Source organism: Carcharhinus amblyrhynchos, unplaced genomic scaffold (genome assembly GCF_965287045.1).
Source record: "Carcharhinus amblyrhynchos unplaced genomic scaffold, sCarAmb.v2.hapA scaffold_55, whole genome shotgun sequence".
In the NCBI taxonomy this organism is placed as follows: domain Eukaryota; kingdom Metazoa; phylum Chordata; class Chondrichthyes; order Carcharhiniformes; family Carcharhinidae; genus Carcharhinus; species Carcharhinus amblyrhynchos.
Genome location: NW_027649796.1, coordinates 1,261,237 through 1,277,818, shown reverse-complemented (window position 1 = coordinate 1,277,818; position 16,582 = coordinate 1,261,237). Strand labels below are relative to the sequence as shown.

General features: G+C 42.7%; 1 protein-coding gene across 1 annotated transcript in view; it reads right to left on the bottom strand.

Moving 5' to 3' along the window:
* Positions 1–16,174, bottom strand: part of LOC145337649 (NACHT, LRR and PYD domains-containing protein 12-like) — a 31,090-nt gene extending 14,916 nt beyond the window's left edge. The window contains exons 1-6 of the mRNA XM_080182466.1: positions 16,135–16,174; positions 11,431–11,593; positions 10,314–10,408; positions 9,042–9,205; positions 1,884–2,055; positions 1,729–1,794 (exon numbers count right to left, since the gene is read on the bottom strand). Coding sequence (XP_080038592.1) covers positions 1,729–1,794; positions 1,884–2,055; positions 9,042–9,205; positions 10,314–10,408; positions 11,431–11,593; positions 16,135–16,174 — 700 coding nt within the window. The remainder of the gene's footprint in view (positions 1–1,728; positions 1,795–1,883; positions 2,056–9,041; positions 9,206–10,313; positions 10,409–11,430; positions 11,594–16,134) is intronic.
* Positions 16,175–16,582: the final 408 nt, after the last annotated feature.

Sequence of the window (16,582 nt, the reverse complement as noted above, 5' to 3'; positions counted from 1 at the left end):
ATGGACTTCAGCAAGACATTGATAAGGTCCCCCATGCAAGACTTCTTGAGAAGGTGAGAGGGCATGGGATCCAAGGGGCTTTGGCCTTGTGGATCCAGAACTGGCTTGCCTGCAGAAGGCAGATGGGTGGGTCTTTTTCTGCATGAAGGTCAGTCACCAGTGGAGTGCCCCAGGGACCTGTTCTAGGACCATTGCTGTTTGTCATTTTCATAAATGACCTGGATGAGGAAGTGGAGGGATGGGTTGGTAAGTTTGCCGACGACACGAAGGTTGGTGGTGTTGTGGACAGTCTGGACGGATGTCAGAAGTTGCAGCGAGACATAGATAGGATGCAAGACTGGACGCAGAAGTGGCAGATGGACTTCAACACGGATAAGTGTGTAGTGGTCCATTTTGGCAGGTCCAATTGGATGAGGGAGTATAATATCAAGGGTAGGACTCTTAGCAGTGTAGAGGACCTTGGGGTCCTGGTCCATAGGACTCTTAAATCGGCCTTGCAGATGGAGGGTGTGGTCGAGAAGGCGTACTGGCCTTCATTAGTCGAGGGATTGAGTTTAGGAGTCGGGAGGTAATGCTGCAACTTTATAAGACCCTTGTCAGACCCCACTTGTAGTACTGTGCGCAGTTCTGGTCGCCTCACTACAAGAAGGATGTGAAAGCTATTGAAAGGATGCAGAGGAGATTTACAAGGATGTTGCCTGGATTGGGAGGAATGCCTTATGAGGATAGGTTGAGGCAGCCAGGCCTTTCCTCCCTGGAGAGATGAAGGATGAGAGGCGACCTGATAGAGGTTTATAAAATGTTGAGAAGTGGATTCTCGGAGGCTATTTCCCAGGGCTGAAATGGTCGCTACGAAAGGGCACAAGTTCAAGGTGCTGGGGAGTAGGTACAGAGGAGATGTCAGGGATAAGTTTTTTTTCACTCAGAGGGTGGGGAGTGAGTGGAATCGGCTGCTGTCGGTGGTGGTAGAGGCGAACTCGCTGGGGTCTTTTAAGAGACTTCTCTATGAGTATATGGGATTTAATGGGATTGAGGGTTATAGATAGGCCTGGAGGGTGGGGATATGATCGCACAACTTTTGGGCTGAAGGGCTTGTTTGTGCTGTAGTGTTCTATGTTCTATGCTAACTAGGCATGCCCTTGTAAGTGGGGAAGGAAGCCACCTGGTCCATCGAGTCTGTACTGACTGTCCGAAAGAACAACCCCACCCATGCACTTTCCCATAACTCCACATAGCTAATCCTCCGAAATGGATTAAGTTAACTGAGGATTTGAACTATTTAATGGATAAACTTGAAAAAACAAACTTGGCAACAGTTCAGTGAAATTCAGGCATTCAAAGTATTTATGGATTTTGGTGGATAACACACAGAACAAGAAAATGACGTTCTGGTAATTCAGAGTTGGTTAAGTGAAATAATATAAAGCACAACAGACAAAATATGACGGGGAGAAAAAAGAATGCAATGTGAATGTGCGATGCAGTTACCCATGGGCTTGTTCAATGGTGGAGCAGTTTAGAGGGACTGAGAGGGCAACATTTGCTCCTAATGTGTATGAATTGCAAACTTAAACCTCTGCAGAACAGATGAGGATGAACAACAAATTCAAACAATATTTAACCCTGATTCCGAGACTTTGATTTTCTGATTCCCAAATTCTGACAACTAATTATTCAGACTCTTGGAAGTGAAATAATTAGTTTGCAATCTTCATTGTCATCACTTACCTTTTAGGTTACTGGGTATTTCTGATAAACCTTGTCGGATATTCATGTAAACAAATTCATCAGGACCTGATTAAAGGAATTACAATCATGAAATCAGCAATCTGCAATATCAGAAAAATCTGCTATGTTTAATTCACTGTGCGACTTTACTGTACCAAGTGTCGGTAATTCTCTCAGTATTTTCTCCAACTTTGGTAACCCACGGTGCATTTCCACAAAGGATTCCCACATCACCCTGAGAGCCCGAGAGCCCTTCTCTATCACCAGATCCAGGAGAAGTTTGGAACAGTCCGTTGGGTTCCCAATGTCTGCCATTTCATTTACTTTCTGTAAAGAATAATAAGGAGTGTATTTAAAAAGAGTGAAAACACTGAGAATGAGAAGGAAAGGATCTGTTCAGGGATTTCCCAGTTGTTTTGGGGACAGGGGACGATCCCTGGACTGGGTCCTGATCCGTTCTGAACACTGAATAAAGATCACATTTTGATTCTGTCTTTAATTTAAACGACGTATAAATAAACCAAATTTTAATTTAAAATAATTTTCAAAGAGAGTGAGAAATCCCAGAGAACCAGCAATAATTTCAATGGGATTAATTTCATCTGAACTTCCGTACCCAACATGACATCAGATTCCTGATAGACTATATGATCCACTTTTTTATTATGTTGTGGCAGTGTATCATGTAAATAGCAAACACTCAAACCCTGCTGCCGTGTGTGTCGATAGTGAAGGGCGTGAATGTCGACGTTGGTGAGATGGGCTGTCAATCAGGGGGCTGTTCTGTCCGGGATACTGTCGAATGTGTTGAAAGTTGTTGGAACTGCGGACATCCAGGCAAGTGGAGACTATTCCATCACACTCTGACTTGTGCCTTTTAGATAATGAATAGATCTTGGGGGGTGAGGAAGTGAGTCACTCTCCACAGTATCTCCAGAATCTGACCTGCTCTCCTCACCAGTATTTTGTGCCTGGTACAATTCAGTTTCAGGTCAGCTGCACCGCGCCCCCCCCCCCCCACCCCGAACCTCCGCACAACCACCCAAGCATCGTGATAGTGGGGAATTCAATGATTGTAATGAAATTCAATCGCCAGGGAGGGAAGGGTGGAAGCTCTTTTGATGACATTTGTAATTGCCTGGCATTTTTTGTAGCGTGAATGTTACTTGGCATATAGCAGCCCAGGCCTGACTGGTATCCAGGTTTTACAAAGAACAAAGAAGAACAAAGAACAACCCAGCACGGGAAACAGGCCCTTCGGCCCAACAAGCCCGCGCCGCCGCATCACCCTACACCTATTCTACCCTGCGTGTCTACGAATAGAACCCCTGACTTAGCCAGTTTTCTTCCATATGTGTTCTAATTGCTTCAGCATCTGCCGAGTTGCAAATTGTACTGAACATAGTGCAATGGTCAGCAAACACCCCACATCTGAGATTGTTATAAGTACGATCACTGATACATCTTTCTCTTGCCAGAATATTGCCGGCCCAAAGCATTTACAGTTTAAATTTATTTTGGTTATTTCATGATACCATTTGGATTGAACTGAATTAGCTGAGGACTGACATCTGTGATGACAGGGATCGCAATAGACAGTCAAAATAGATCATCTACTGACTACTGAAACAGAAAAGGCTGCGTGGGTTTCCTCCAGGTGCTCTGCTTTCCTCCCACAGTCCAAAGATGTGCGTGTTAGGTTGATTGGCTATGCTGAGAAATTGCCCCTTAGTATCTAGGGATGTGGAGATTAGAGGGATCAGTGGGTATAATATGTAGGGATATTGGGGTAGGGCCTGGGTGGGATTGTGTTCGGTGCGGACTCGATGAGCCGAAGGACCTCTTTCTGCACTGTAGGGTTCTACGATTCTCTCATTCTATAACGTCTCAGCAGGTCTGACAGCATCTGTGGGGAGAGACTAGAGCCAAAGTTTTTGTGTCCAGATAATCCTTTGTCAGAGCTCTGATGAAGGGTCATCTAGACTCGAAATGTTGGCTCTATTCTCTCTCCCCACAGCTGCTGTCAGACCTGCTGAGATTTTCCAGGCTTTTCTGTTTGTTTCACACTGCAGAGTCCGCCATATTTTGCTTTAATTCCTGCTTTCACCGACTGGATTCTTTTGGCTAATAATGTTTGCCAATGTTTCAGCTTTATGTTTTATACTGGAACGTTCAGACATACTGAAACATATTTCATTAAGGATGTGGATATTTGGAGCACCCAATGCTTCAGATGGTTAGTTAATCATTCACACGAGCCATGGACGGATCCGGCAGGGATGCAGGGGTTTGGATCTGATTCATTGGTTTTCAGGTCACTTCCCTCACGCTTGTTCTGCTGTTTGCTATAAAAACATTCCTGCGTTAAGCCTTCACCAGTTTGACACCTGTTGTTGAGATACTCCTGGCGCTATCCACTCCTGCACTGTTCATTCACTCGGACTGATACTGTGGCAAGAGCAGAGCAGATGATATGCTGGACCATTAAGGTCGTATACAATTCTACTGTTTGATCACAGTGTCCAATGGATGGACAGTTTTGGCTCAACTGATCTGTACAAAACCTATCACATTTAACTCATTGCTGACGCCACACAGCACCTGAAGATGAACTCAGGACTTTGCGTCCTAATGGAAAGTTTGTTGGTCACTCCGATAACTTTGATCATGTGCATGTGGAACAGACAGCCTGATAAACAGGAGATCAAATAAGTTGTTGATTCACTCACCACCTGCCTCAGACTCTGTCTAGCAGCTATGCCCTTCAGGATGTTCCCTGCTCATTCAACAGTGGCGTGACTTGTTGATGGATATTTCAGTCCCCACCCAGAGTATATTTCCTGCCCTTACCATCCTCAGATTTTCCTCCAAATAGTGTGTCACGTGGAGGAGCACTTGTCCATCAGATAGTGGGCACAGGAAGCTTCATTTAATACTCAGATGTTGAGTATCAGGTGCTGGAGATTTGCCACTCTTTAAGCCCATTAATATCCCCATCACATTGTTCTTTCTCATACAAATTTAGATCAATTTCACCTATTTGGTTGGTTCCCTAACATACTTGGAAGTTTTTTCCTTCTCTGTGCCCTCTTTTGTGATGACAGAATGAAAGTTTATCTTCAATTCATCTGCCATGTCTTTATTTTCCATTACAATTTCCTTGCTTCTGATAATTTTCTTTATTCCTGTTTTCTCTTTGCCGATTTACAGAGGCTTTTACTGTTAGTTTCTACCTGTCTGTAATTTTAATCTCATAATCTAAATCATCTGATGAATCATTTTTAATCTTCTTTCGCTGAATTCGAATCATTTCCCATCATCAGCCTTGCTGTCTTTCTATGCCAATTTTATATGGCTCTACGTCGGTTTTAATATTATCCCTAATTTATTGAATAAGCCAAGTTTGAGCCACATTTCATTAGTTTTTTGCCAGACAGGAAGTAATATTATTGAAATTCATGAAAACGTTGTTTAAATATAAACCATTTCCTATCCACCATCAACCACTTTAGTAAGATAATGAAGGATTAACTCACAATCCTGTGCAGTTCCCTTGGAGAAGAGCACCCATTAAATGACAGGATGTTTCATTCAGTTCGAGAGTTAAATATTTGAATCTGAAGCTAGGGCTCTGAATCTGAACAAATGAAACTGCGAGTGTATTATTTTTTAGCGAATTGTCAAGAATAGATGGTGGACATTTAGTATTTAACTCGCGAACTGAATGAAACATTCTGTCATTTAATGGGTGCTCTTCTCCAAGGGAACTGCACAGGATTGTGAGTTAATCCTTCATTACTCATTGCACAGTATCTGGTTTAGAATAGCCTGTTTGCTGGTTGGCTCCTCAATATATTTGTCTAAAAAGAACACTGTGTGTAAATTTAAGTCATCCATGGACCCTTATTGCATGAATTCTGGATTTCGTGTTTAAAACCTTCACTTCTATACCCCACGTAGGCTGCAGCGTTCCATGACGTCAGATCATCAACACCATCAGCTAGGAATAAATGAATAAATATGTTCTGGCCTGGATGGTGACACGCACATCCAGGGAAGAATAAATTAAAGAAAGAGCAGCTCAATCTGTTGATGTTGGGGATTGAGGAGAAAGGGGTAAGGAACATTATCTGGTTGTATGCAGTTTCAATATTAAGTTGTCATGCAGTAAAAACAAGGATGTTATCAGAGTTGAGCAATTATTGTTAATGTGAGAATTTGTGAATTTTGGAACAATTTCATTCGGGCAGAGCAGAAAACGGGGTGGGTTGGTGCAGATTTTCAAGATGCTGAAAGCAAGTAATGAAATCAATGTGCAGCAACAATGGGGAGTAGCTGGTTTCCTCGTTACCAAAGTTTTCAATTGTGTCCCTTTCCCAGTTTTTGTTTGACACATTTCCATCATTCCAATTTCGTTTTTTAAGCTGCTTTTCTCCCACCTGTCTTTGTTACCTCTCACTCCACTCGTTTTTCACTGCCACTAATGCCATTTTATTTCAGAATTAAATCAGTTTCCCTCAATCTGGATGGCCATAAAACATTAGATAGGGGTCATGGGTAGAGAGGTGGACTGGTGGTGTTGAGATGGTGGCGCGGGCTCGTTGGGCCGAAGGGCCTGTTTCCCGGGCTGATATTGTTCTTTGTTCTTTTGTTCTTTTATTCCCAAACCATTTCCTTTTTTTGATGATGTTGACAGATCCTCTGGCTATTTTCACCCATGCAGATCGTTTTGAGATCACAATATTTGCTACGTTTCTTCTTTTCTTTCCTATTTTCCAGTTTCCTTCCTGTCAAATTCTACAAATAACTTGTTGCATTCATTATCATTAGTAGCATGGGAATAAAATTATTTGGTATTGTGCATTTAACAACGAAATGCTTATTTGAATCAGTGAGATAATCCTTGCTCCTCCCGCAATCAGATTTTTTTTTTGACTCAGAACTGAGGTCTACGGTCGACCACATTAGTGACGAGGATTACATTTTTGGAAGTGTTGTCTTTCAGATGAGACGTTTACACAAGATACAATCTGACGAAAAATGTCGCAGCGCAGCATTTTAGAAAAGAGTCAAAGAGTTATGCCCCAATCGACATTGTAAGAAGATATACTATATGTTCATTATTACATTGTTACCTATGAGAATTTGAGGTATGAAAATTGTCCGTCATGTTTCCTATAAGACAACGACTACAACTCAAAATATCTCATTGAATACAAGGAGCATTGGTCTCTTCCAACTCTTGGACCATTCGTGGACCAACACGAGTGTCTGCCCCTGACATCATAACATTATTTGATTGAACTCTGTCAAGGAATGCTAAGGTGATGGAAATGAATGGGAACTGGACAAATCTCTTCAATGGAGCAAAGCTCTTCAAGGAGCTTTCAAAATGCTTGGTAGACATGAAAAACATTTTTGAACTCAAAATATTTTATATGATTGTGTAATTGAAGATACCTCAGTACAAAGTAATTGTTGAAGGAAGCAATTGGATGAAGGAGCTGGATGAGGAATCATTGGGTACATCAGACCGATCTCTCACCCATTGTCCTTCGTGATGGGAGAGGCGTAGGTTTTGGACGTTCTGTTAAGGGAGATTGAGTGATTTGGTTCAGTGCATCTTTAACGAGGCGCTCATGCTGACACTGTGACGTTTGAGGAAATGTTTTTTCAAGAACAAGTTCTATGCAAATGAAGTGGGCAGCTTTATTCTAGATGGTGTCTAGTTGCTTAGGTAATGTTGGACACAATAATCCATGATTGTTGGGTGTATTCCGTCACGTTGCACATTTTTGTTTTGCGGATTATTCGCAGACTTTGGGAATTCAGGAAGTGATCCTTGCAGCAAAATTCTCAGCCTCTGATCCTTCCAATTAAGTCTGTGTTCAATTGTAACCCTCATGATTGTTAAAGGGGAGATTCAGCGATGGTAATGTGACTTAGTGTCAAACAGGGGTGAAGCTGTGCAGCAGGAATATCACTGGCCATTTACTGGACTGGATATTGTCCAGTTCCTGGTATCAGAGGAGTTACAGATTAAGTTGTACATTTTAGCATCAACAGTAAACACCTCCACTTCTGACCAATTGATAGAATATAGAAACAGCTGGATATATTTTCAGAGAACACAGGGCGTTGAGGAACTCTGGTATCAGTACCACGGGTCTGCCCTGATTGACCTCGAAGAATCGCAGCTATCATTGTGCTCGGTATGACTGCAATCATTGAAGACATTTGCCCAGTTCCCATTCATTTCCATCGCCTTAGCATTCCTTGACAGAGTTCAATCAAATAATGTCGTGATGTCAGAAACACACTCTCGTGTTGGTCGATGAATGGACCAAGAGTTTGATGAGATCAGGAGGCAAGTGATACTGGCAGCACCTGAAACGAACTTCAATTATCATGCTATTACTTGTCTAAAGTGTTTTTATTTATGTTACAAAGACGCTTGCATTAACAATGCAATGAAGTGACTGTAAAAATCCCGTCACTGTCACTCTCCAACGCCTGTTCAGGTACATTGAGGGAGAATTTCGCATGGTTATTGCACCTAAACATCACCCCTTTCAGACTGTGGGAGGAAAGTTGGATACACGATGAAACGCGCAAAAAAACTGGGCAGCACAATTCGAAAGTAGTTCGCAGTGCTGCCTCATAGCACCAGGGACCTGGGTTCAATTCCCAGCTTAGGTCACTGTGTTCAGTCTGCATGGGCTCCCCTTGTCAGCGCGGGTTTCTTCTGGGTGCTCTGGTTAGGTGCATTGGCCATGCCAAGTTCACCCTCAGTGTACCCGAAAAGGGGCTGGAGTGTGGCAACTAGGGGATATTCACTGTCACTTCTTTGCAGTTTTAATGCAAACCTACTTTTGACAATAACATATAAACTTTAAAACGTGGAGAGCGTGCAGACACCACGTAGACGATAACTCAAGCCAGGAATCGAACCCGGGTTCCCAGCGCTGTGAGGCAGCAATGCTAACCACTGTGCCACTTTGTCTTCCCGTATTGTAAAGTATCTGCAACTTTAAATCAATGGCAATGACTCATTTTATCTCTGCCACTTAGTGGGAGGAGGCTTGTGGAATGCAAATTTTCCATATGGGTTTTTCCTGTTTTGGGCAAATGGGTAGACATTTTTTTATACGTCGTTGGGTAGATGTAGCAGTACTGGAGCAATTTTCTATTTCGGAGAGCAGCAAGAGAAACCTTGATTTCTTATTTTCAGCAAATTATTTTTCCTCTAATTTTATCAGGTCTGTGATGTTAAAATGGACGAAATCACTAAAGCCACTATATCCTGGACTTACATCACTTTCTTTCACACCAATATGATCACATGCTGCAAATATCAGACAGAGTCTCGCCACTCCCTCAATCGCCTGTTCTATTCTGTCCCGGTAGAATTTGGTCAACAGCAACAGTTGGTCATCTTCACATTTTGTCAAGAACTCAGTGATTTCAGAGTTTGGATCTGTGAACAGAAATTGGAAAAAAAAGATGAATCACAATGAGTTCCTATCTAGGCTGTTTCAATTTCCCGTAAACTTAAAACAACTCACTGAAATCTCATGTGAACCATGTTGTCAACCATCTTTCAGAAAACATTCATGATTTTTATCTCATTTGTCAATAAAACCCATATACCCAGCTGAGCTCCAAATCAATGGTTAATAAGAAGCAATTCATCTCAAATTACTAATATCAATTACCCTTTATCAGGAATTTTTTTGCATTTAGAAGCATTTTCCAATTTCATTCCTGAAAGATTTTCTTTTCTTTAAACTGCAATTTCCATAGCCCGGATTGGTCTATTTAGGAGCTTGTCTCGCTTGTAACATAACTTCTATCCCGACATGCTCTTGTCCTCTGGACATAAAATCCAACATTAAATTGTTTGTTTCACTGTTTGCTCCCTTTTCATGATCTTCTAACAATTTATATTCAGGAATTTCCAAGGTCCTGTAAAGCTTCCAAGTTTCTAGTTTTTCCCCATTTGGAAAGGGCCCTGTTCCATCCTTTATGTGGACAATCTGATATTTGCCTGCATTTTAATCTATTTGCCACAAACGTGCCAATTCATTTAATTTACTGACATCTTTTTGAATATTGCCAGCTATACTGACTAAAATGTTTCAATAAATTTCTGTCATAATCAGTTTTATATATGCACTTTTTTAGTCCATCATTTATGCTGTCAATAAATTTGGTTGGTAATTGTGAGCCTAACACAGATGCTTCTGGAACACAACAAGATGCATCCTGACAGTCAGCCTAATGTCCATTCACTTAATCTCTAACCCTTGTTCTTTCCACCAATTTCATAACGAAGTCGTAAATTTCCTTCAATTTCGTGACAGAAATTTTAAGAAAGTCTGTAGATGCCTTCTGGATATCCATGTAAATAATGCTTGTCGATATTTACTAGACATTGCCTTCAGCACAACTCCATTATATCAGTTTAACTGGTTTATAATTTGCTGCCGTATATTCTCTGTTCCTTGTGCGAACTGCAGGTTCATGAATGAGGTCTGGATTCATTAACAGGACGGTGAAAACTTGAGAGTATTTTCTGAACCTACCATTGTCCAATGGCAATCTTTTTGGAGATATTGGATATTCTCTGCTGTTGAAACCTGCAGCCATTTTTGTGACAGGTGTTTTCGACTCTGGTGCTCTGAAATAAACAAATCCATAGCAGGGTTAAATGGAAACTCTGAAGTGAAAATGTTTTGTTTGTATCTTTAAGCAGCAATGTGATTTCCAAAATTTAAATGGGACTATCTTTTGGTATTTACAATCTCACAAACACCATGTAGATATATATAACAAATAGATCTGAAGGTGTCCCCACCGCCTTGGTACTGTTTGTGCTGCCTCTTCAAAAAAATCTTGATCTCATTTGCCCTTGAAAATCCCTGGCCCACGTCCAGCCCCCCTTTTCTCCAAAACACATGACGATAACTTTATCTGCTAAATGTAGACACCATTTTGTTGGATCTTGTTTGAATACATCTAACTCGGTTTTCGTCTACGCCAAAATCCTGGAACAGCTTTTATCAGAGTCAAACATTAATCCGAAATAAGACGGTCGGTGAAATATGTCAGCGGACTCTATGTCTCTGAAGCCTTCGGCACAGTTGATCACATGATTATCCTCTTCTCTGCTTTCCAGCTGAATGGAAATTATCTCTGTCTGTATGTTTATCCAGTAAATCACAGAGCACATATCACTAGCATTTGCTTATCTTCCCAATCCCCGTCCTTGGAGTCCCATGGGGTGGGCTATCTGTTTCTCATAAACATATTGCTTGTCACAAATAAAAAATAGTGTCACACATGCAAGATCTTACGAACTTGCTTCTTGTATCCGAACTTCTCATTAACTCTCGATCCTTGTAGACTGGAATTTCAATCGAGCTTTTCAAATATCTCCACTGACTCACCCTTCCCAGCCAGGTAAGATAGTTGAGTCTTAGAGTTTGGCAGTATTTCCGCACCCCTTATTTGGATTCTTCTATACATGGGCCCCTTGCCTTCAGCTGCCAAGAGACCAAGCTCTGGAATACTCATTACAAACGTGTTTGAGCCTGTGGAACCCTTTCTTTAATCGAGATACTCATTAAGAGCTATGGATCGGAACAAACTGGTTGATTATTGGGAGGCATAGTGGCAGAGTGGCTAACACTGCTGTCTCACATCTCCAACGACCTGCCTTTGATTCGCAGCTTGGTCACTGGCACAATCTCCAGAGCAATTACGTCCTTCCTGTAATATGGTGACAAAAGCTGCAGTCCAATACTCCAATTATGGCCCCACCAGTGATCTACAAATTCCAACACAAATTCCTTACTTTCATATACTAAACAAAGAACAAAATAATAAAGAAAATTACAGCAAGGAACAGGCTCTCTGGCCCTCCTACCCTGCACCGACCATGCTGCCCGACTTAACTAAATGCCCTACCCTTCCGGGGACCATATCCCTCTATTCGCATCCTACTTATGCACTTGTCAAGAAGCCCTTAGTCACTACCGTATTTGCTTCCACTACCTATCCCGGCAGTGAGATCCAGGCACCCACTACTCTCTGTATAAAAAAATCTTATCCATACATCTCTTTAAACATTACTTCTCGCACCTTAAACGTTTGCCACCCTGGGAAAAATGTTTTTACTGTCCACTCTGTCCATGCCTCTCATAATCTTGTAGACTTCTATCAGGTCCCCTCTCACCTTCCGTCGCTCCAATGGGAACAAACCAAGTTTTTCCAACCCCTCCTCATAGCGAAAGCCCTCCATACCAGGCAGCATCCTGGTAATCTTTTCTGTACCCTCTCCAAAGAGGATGCCAATATCCTTCTGGTAGTGGGGTGACCAGAATTGAATGTTATATTCCCAGTGTGGCTTAACTAAGGTTCTATAAAGCTGCAACATGACTTGGCAATTTTCAAATTCAATACCCTGGTCGATGAAGGCAAGCATGCCGTATGCCTCCTTAATGACTTTTCCTATCTGCACTGCCACTTTCAGTGACCTGTGTATCTGTACACCCAGATCTCTTTGCCTATCAATGCTCTTAAGTGTTCTGCCACTTACTGTATATTTCCTATCTGTGTTATTAGATCTTTGAAAATGCATTAACTCACATTTGTCCAGATTAAACTCCATCTACCATCTCTCCGCTCAAGTCTCCAACTGATCTATATTCTGCAATACCTTCTGATAGTTCTCATCGCTATCCACAAATCCATAAACCTTTGTGTTGTCTGCAAACTTACTAAAAAATCCAGTTACATTATCTTCCAAAGGTCCCACCACTGATCCCTGAGGAAAACTACTTGTCACAACTTTCCTTTCAGAAACGCACCTTTCCACTACTAACCTCTGTCTTATTTGACCAGCCAGTTTTATATAGAACATAGAACATTACAGCGCAGAACAGGCCCTTCGGCCCACGATGTTGCGCCGACCAGTTAAAAAACAATGACCCTCTAACCTAAACCAATCCCTTTTCATCCATAAACCTATCCACGGATCTCTTAAACGCCCCCAAACTAGGCGCATTTACAACTGCAGCAGGCAGGGCATTCCAATCCCTCACCACCCTCTGGGTAAAGAACCTACCCCTGACATCCATCCTATAACTACCTCCCCTTAATTTAAAGCCATGCCCCCTCGTGCTAGCTTTCTCCATCCGAGGAAAAAGGCTATCACTATCCACCCTATCTAAACCTCTAATCATCTTATATGTTTCAATAAGATCCCCTCTTACCCTCTTCTTTCTAGCGAAAACAACCCCAAATCCCTCAGTCTCTCCTCATAGGACCTCCCCTCCATACCAGGCAACATCCTGGTAAACCTCCTCTGCACCCTCTCCAACGCCTCCACATCCTTCCTATAATGTGGGGACCAGAACTGCACACAGTACTCCAAGTGCGGCCGCACCAGAGTTGTGTACAGTTGCAACATGACGCTGCGACTCCTAAATTCAATCCCCAAATCCACCTTTCCAGCTCATCTCTGATCCCGACTTCACCTGCTGCACCAGTCTGCCATGAGGGATCTTGTCAAATGCCTTACTGATGTCCATGTAGACAGAACCCATTGCCCTACCCTCATCAGTCACCTTTGTCACTGGCGAATACTTCTGTCATTGAAGGGGAACATTCAATATGCCTCCGTACAACTTTTCGAATTGAACTGATGCCTTTAGGGATCGGTGTTCTTCAATACAAAGATCTTCATCTACGAATCTTAGTATTTTCCCATTTATTGTATATTCCCGATAATTGTTTTGTCACCATGATTGCATACCTTTCACTTCTCTGTGTTAAAATTCATCTACAACTTCCCCACCATTCCACCAACGCATCTAGATTGTTTTGAAATTACAGATATCCTCTACAATATTCACTGCTCGGTCAATCTTTTTGTCCTCTGCAAATTTCCCAATCCTGCCCGGCCCTCCGGCCCCATGTCTCCCATCCCCGCGACCCCCCCCCCCCCCCCCCACCCTCCAGCCCCCAATGTTCAGGTCCAAATCGTTAATACGTTACAGAAAAAGTCAGGAATCCCCACACCGAGCCCTGTGGAAGACCAAATTCCCATTCATTGATCCTTCATTGATGATTTGTTGATCGATTATTACCATTATTCCATGTTACTGAGACACCATTGGAAGCAGTTTTCTACATTACACCGGATGACATGGGCTTTTACTTTTTGACCAATCTGCCATGTGGGACATCATGAAATGACTTGCTACCTTCCATGTGCACAACATGCACTGCACTACCTTCATCAACTCTTCTTGTCACTTCCTCAAAGAATTTAGTCACATTTGTGAGGCAAGACCCTCCTTTAAAACATCCATGTTTACCATCCCGACAAGGCAACGCCTTTCTACATGAGAGTTAATCCGATCTCTAAGCATTGAATCTTCTGATATGGCCACGACCAGAATAAGACTAACTGGCCTATCGTTGTTTGGCATTTCCATCTTTTTTTTAACAATGGAAATAGGTTTGCATTTTTGCAGCTCTCCAGTTACATCGCCCCTTCTTCCTCATCCCCACCCCAAAAATAAAAAAAACTCTGAGGATTGGAAAATCATTCTCAGTGTAGTCAATGGATTGGAAGATGGTCTGAAATTCGCTGGGAGGTTGAGTGGTTGTAGTTCCATCCACTGAACTGTAGGTGAGGCGGTAGATTTATCCATCAACTGGGGAGTGTGTTGCCTTATCTTGGATGGAGGAGCTAATCTTGTGGTGGAGAAAATCCTTTTCTCTCATGAAACACTGAGAGGTTAATAGACTGGTCACGTGGTGCGAATACGGACGGGGCCCGTGGGAAATGTTAGATCTTTGTGTGGTCAGGTGAGTTGTCAGTGGATGGACGGTCACGGGGATGGTCAGTGCAAGGCTTGCTTGGAAGGTTCAGATATGCTGTTGTCAGATGGTGAATAAGGTGGTTATGGTGTGTTAGATGTTCAATGGCTTCATTACTTTGCAGGAGGGAATGAGTTAATGAACTTTGTAATATTTGGGAGAATGGAAAAAAATCCAGTAGTCTATACGCAGCGAATTTTCATATATTTCAGATAAATGTAGCTTTGTTTTCGTGTGCCCAGACTGCAGCTGCCCTTGCTGTAGTGAAGTTGTGTCTTTAATTTCGTGGACTTCCATCTAACATAGTGAAACTTGTACGTCCTAAATATATTCATGTATATATATTCGTTATATACTGCTTATGTGTCATGTACCAACATACTATACATATGCATATGTTATACAACTTATGAGCACAGATTGTTATACCGGCCCGTTAATTTTAACTTGTCTTGTCGGCCTGTGTGTATCTAACACACGTCAATCACGGCCTTGAGATAACCATGAAGAAATGCCGAGGCTGCCATGTTCCCACGATGGAGGACAACCCACAGCCTGGGAACCTGCTGAGAATGAGAAGATGCGTCCGTGACTGGGGGTGGGCGGGGGGGGTGGGAGTATAAATATTTGCTCTTAAGTTGTATTCAGAGTGATGCCTAGGGAACAGCTGTTAGGTGCCAGGTGCATCTCCCAAACGCTTTTGAATAAAATTGCTGTACTTTGACTCACAATTAGTCTCAGAGGCATCTTTACCTACAACAGCTTGGTAGCACTCAGTCGGATTGTCAGTCGGGTAGTCAGTGGGGCATTTCGGTGTTTGGGTGTGGTCAATGGTTTGCAGTGGGAAATTCAGATGGCCGGAATGGACAGTGGAGATGATGGTCAGTGGTGAATTGTGCTCACTGGCATTTAGTCAGCAGGGAGTTGACCAGGGTGGGGGGCGGGGGGGATTAAGTTTGTAGTTCTGATGAACTGGGGGAAGAGATAACGTGGGCACATAAGAACTCCCTTTGGAGCCTCTGGGTAGGCAGGCGAAGACTGGTGGATGTCACACGGAGGACACAGTCAGAAGTGGCTATCCGTGGATCCCATGAATTTTGGAGTTACGGGCGGTCGACGCAGGGAAAAGGCGATTGATGGGATTGCCCAGAGAGGATCTAGGGGAAGTCAAGAGGTGTAGAGGTCAGCTGTGGAATACCATCGAGCGTCATGGTGGTAAGACATGGTGCCGTGTGTTGCCGGTGGGTAGTCAGATAGCGGCTGTGAGTTGTCCATGAGAGCAGTCGAGGTTCCCTATGTGGTGAATGGGGCTGGTCAGCAAACTGCGGGTTTATTCACTACTGGCGGGTGGTCTGTGGAAGGATGATTATCAGGTTGCCGACAGATATCTCAGTTTTTTCGAAGTTTGGAGTGGTTTTAATTATTATAACCTCCTCCAAATGGTGACGATTGTCAGACAGTCTGAACCAATGGAAGTTTATGATTTCCATCACAGTATCTGGTAGTTCCCATTACAGCTCAATGGCTCATTGGAAGACTGAATTTCCCGGGCCATCGTCAGACACACATTACTTGGGGAACTCTATGGTGTGGCCAACGCTGTCCCCCGGCATCGTTTTTGAATATTCCCAGTTAGGATGCCTCGGAGCCCAGAAGGTATGAGCCGAAACTGAATGAAGATAACTGAATGCATTCAGCTTGAAACAGGAATAATGTGTTAAATGTTGGGCCCAGATTTAAGAAAGGACACAGCTGGTACAGAGAGGTGAAGAGAATAGTGAGGAAAATGGTGCTAGAAATGAGGATCTTCATTTACATGGTTAGATACAACAAGATGGAGAACAGAGAATGAGAAATGTTTCAAGATATGTTTAAAGTTCTGAGCAGTTAGGCAAAGTGGAGAGAAACTAACATCTGCCAGAAAGATTCAGAGTCTTTGCATTTAATTTCACAGTTATCTTCC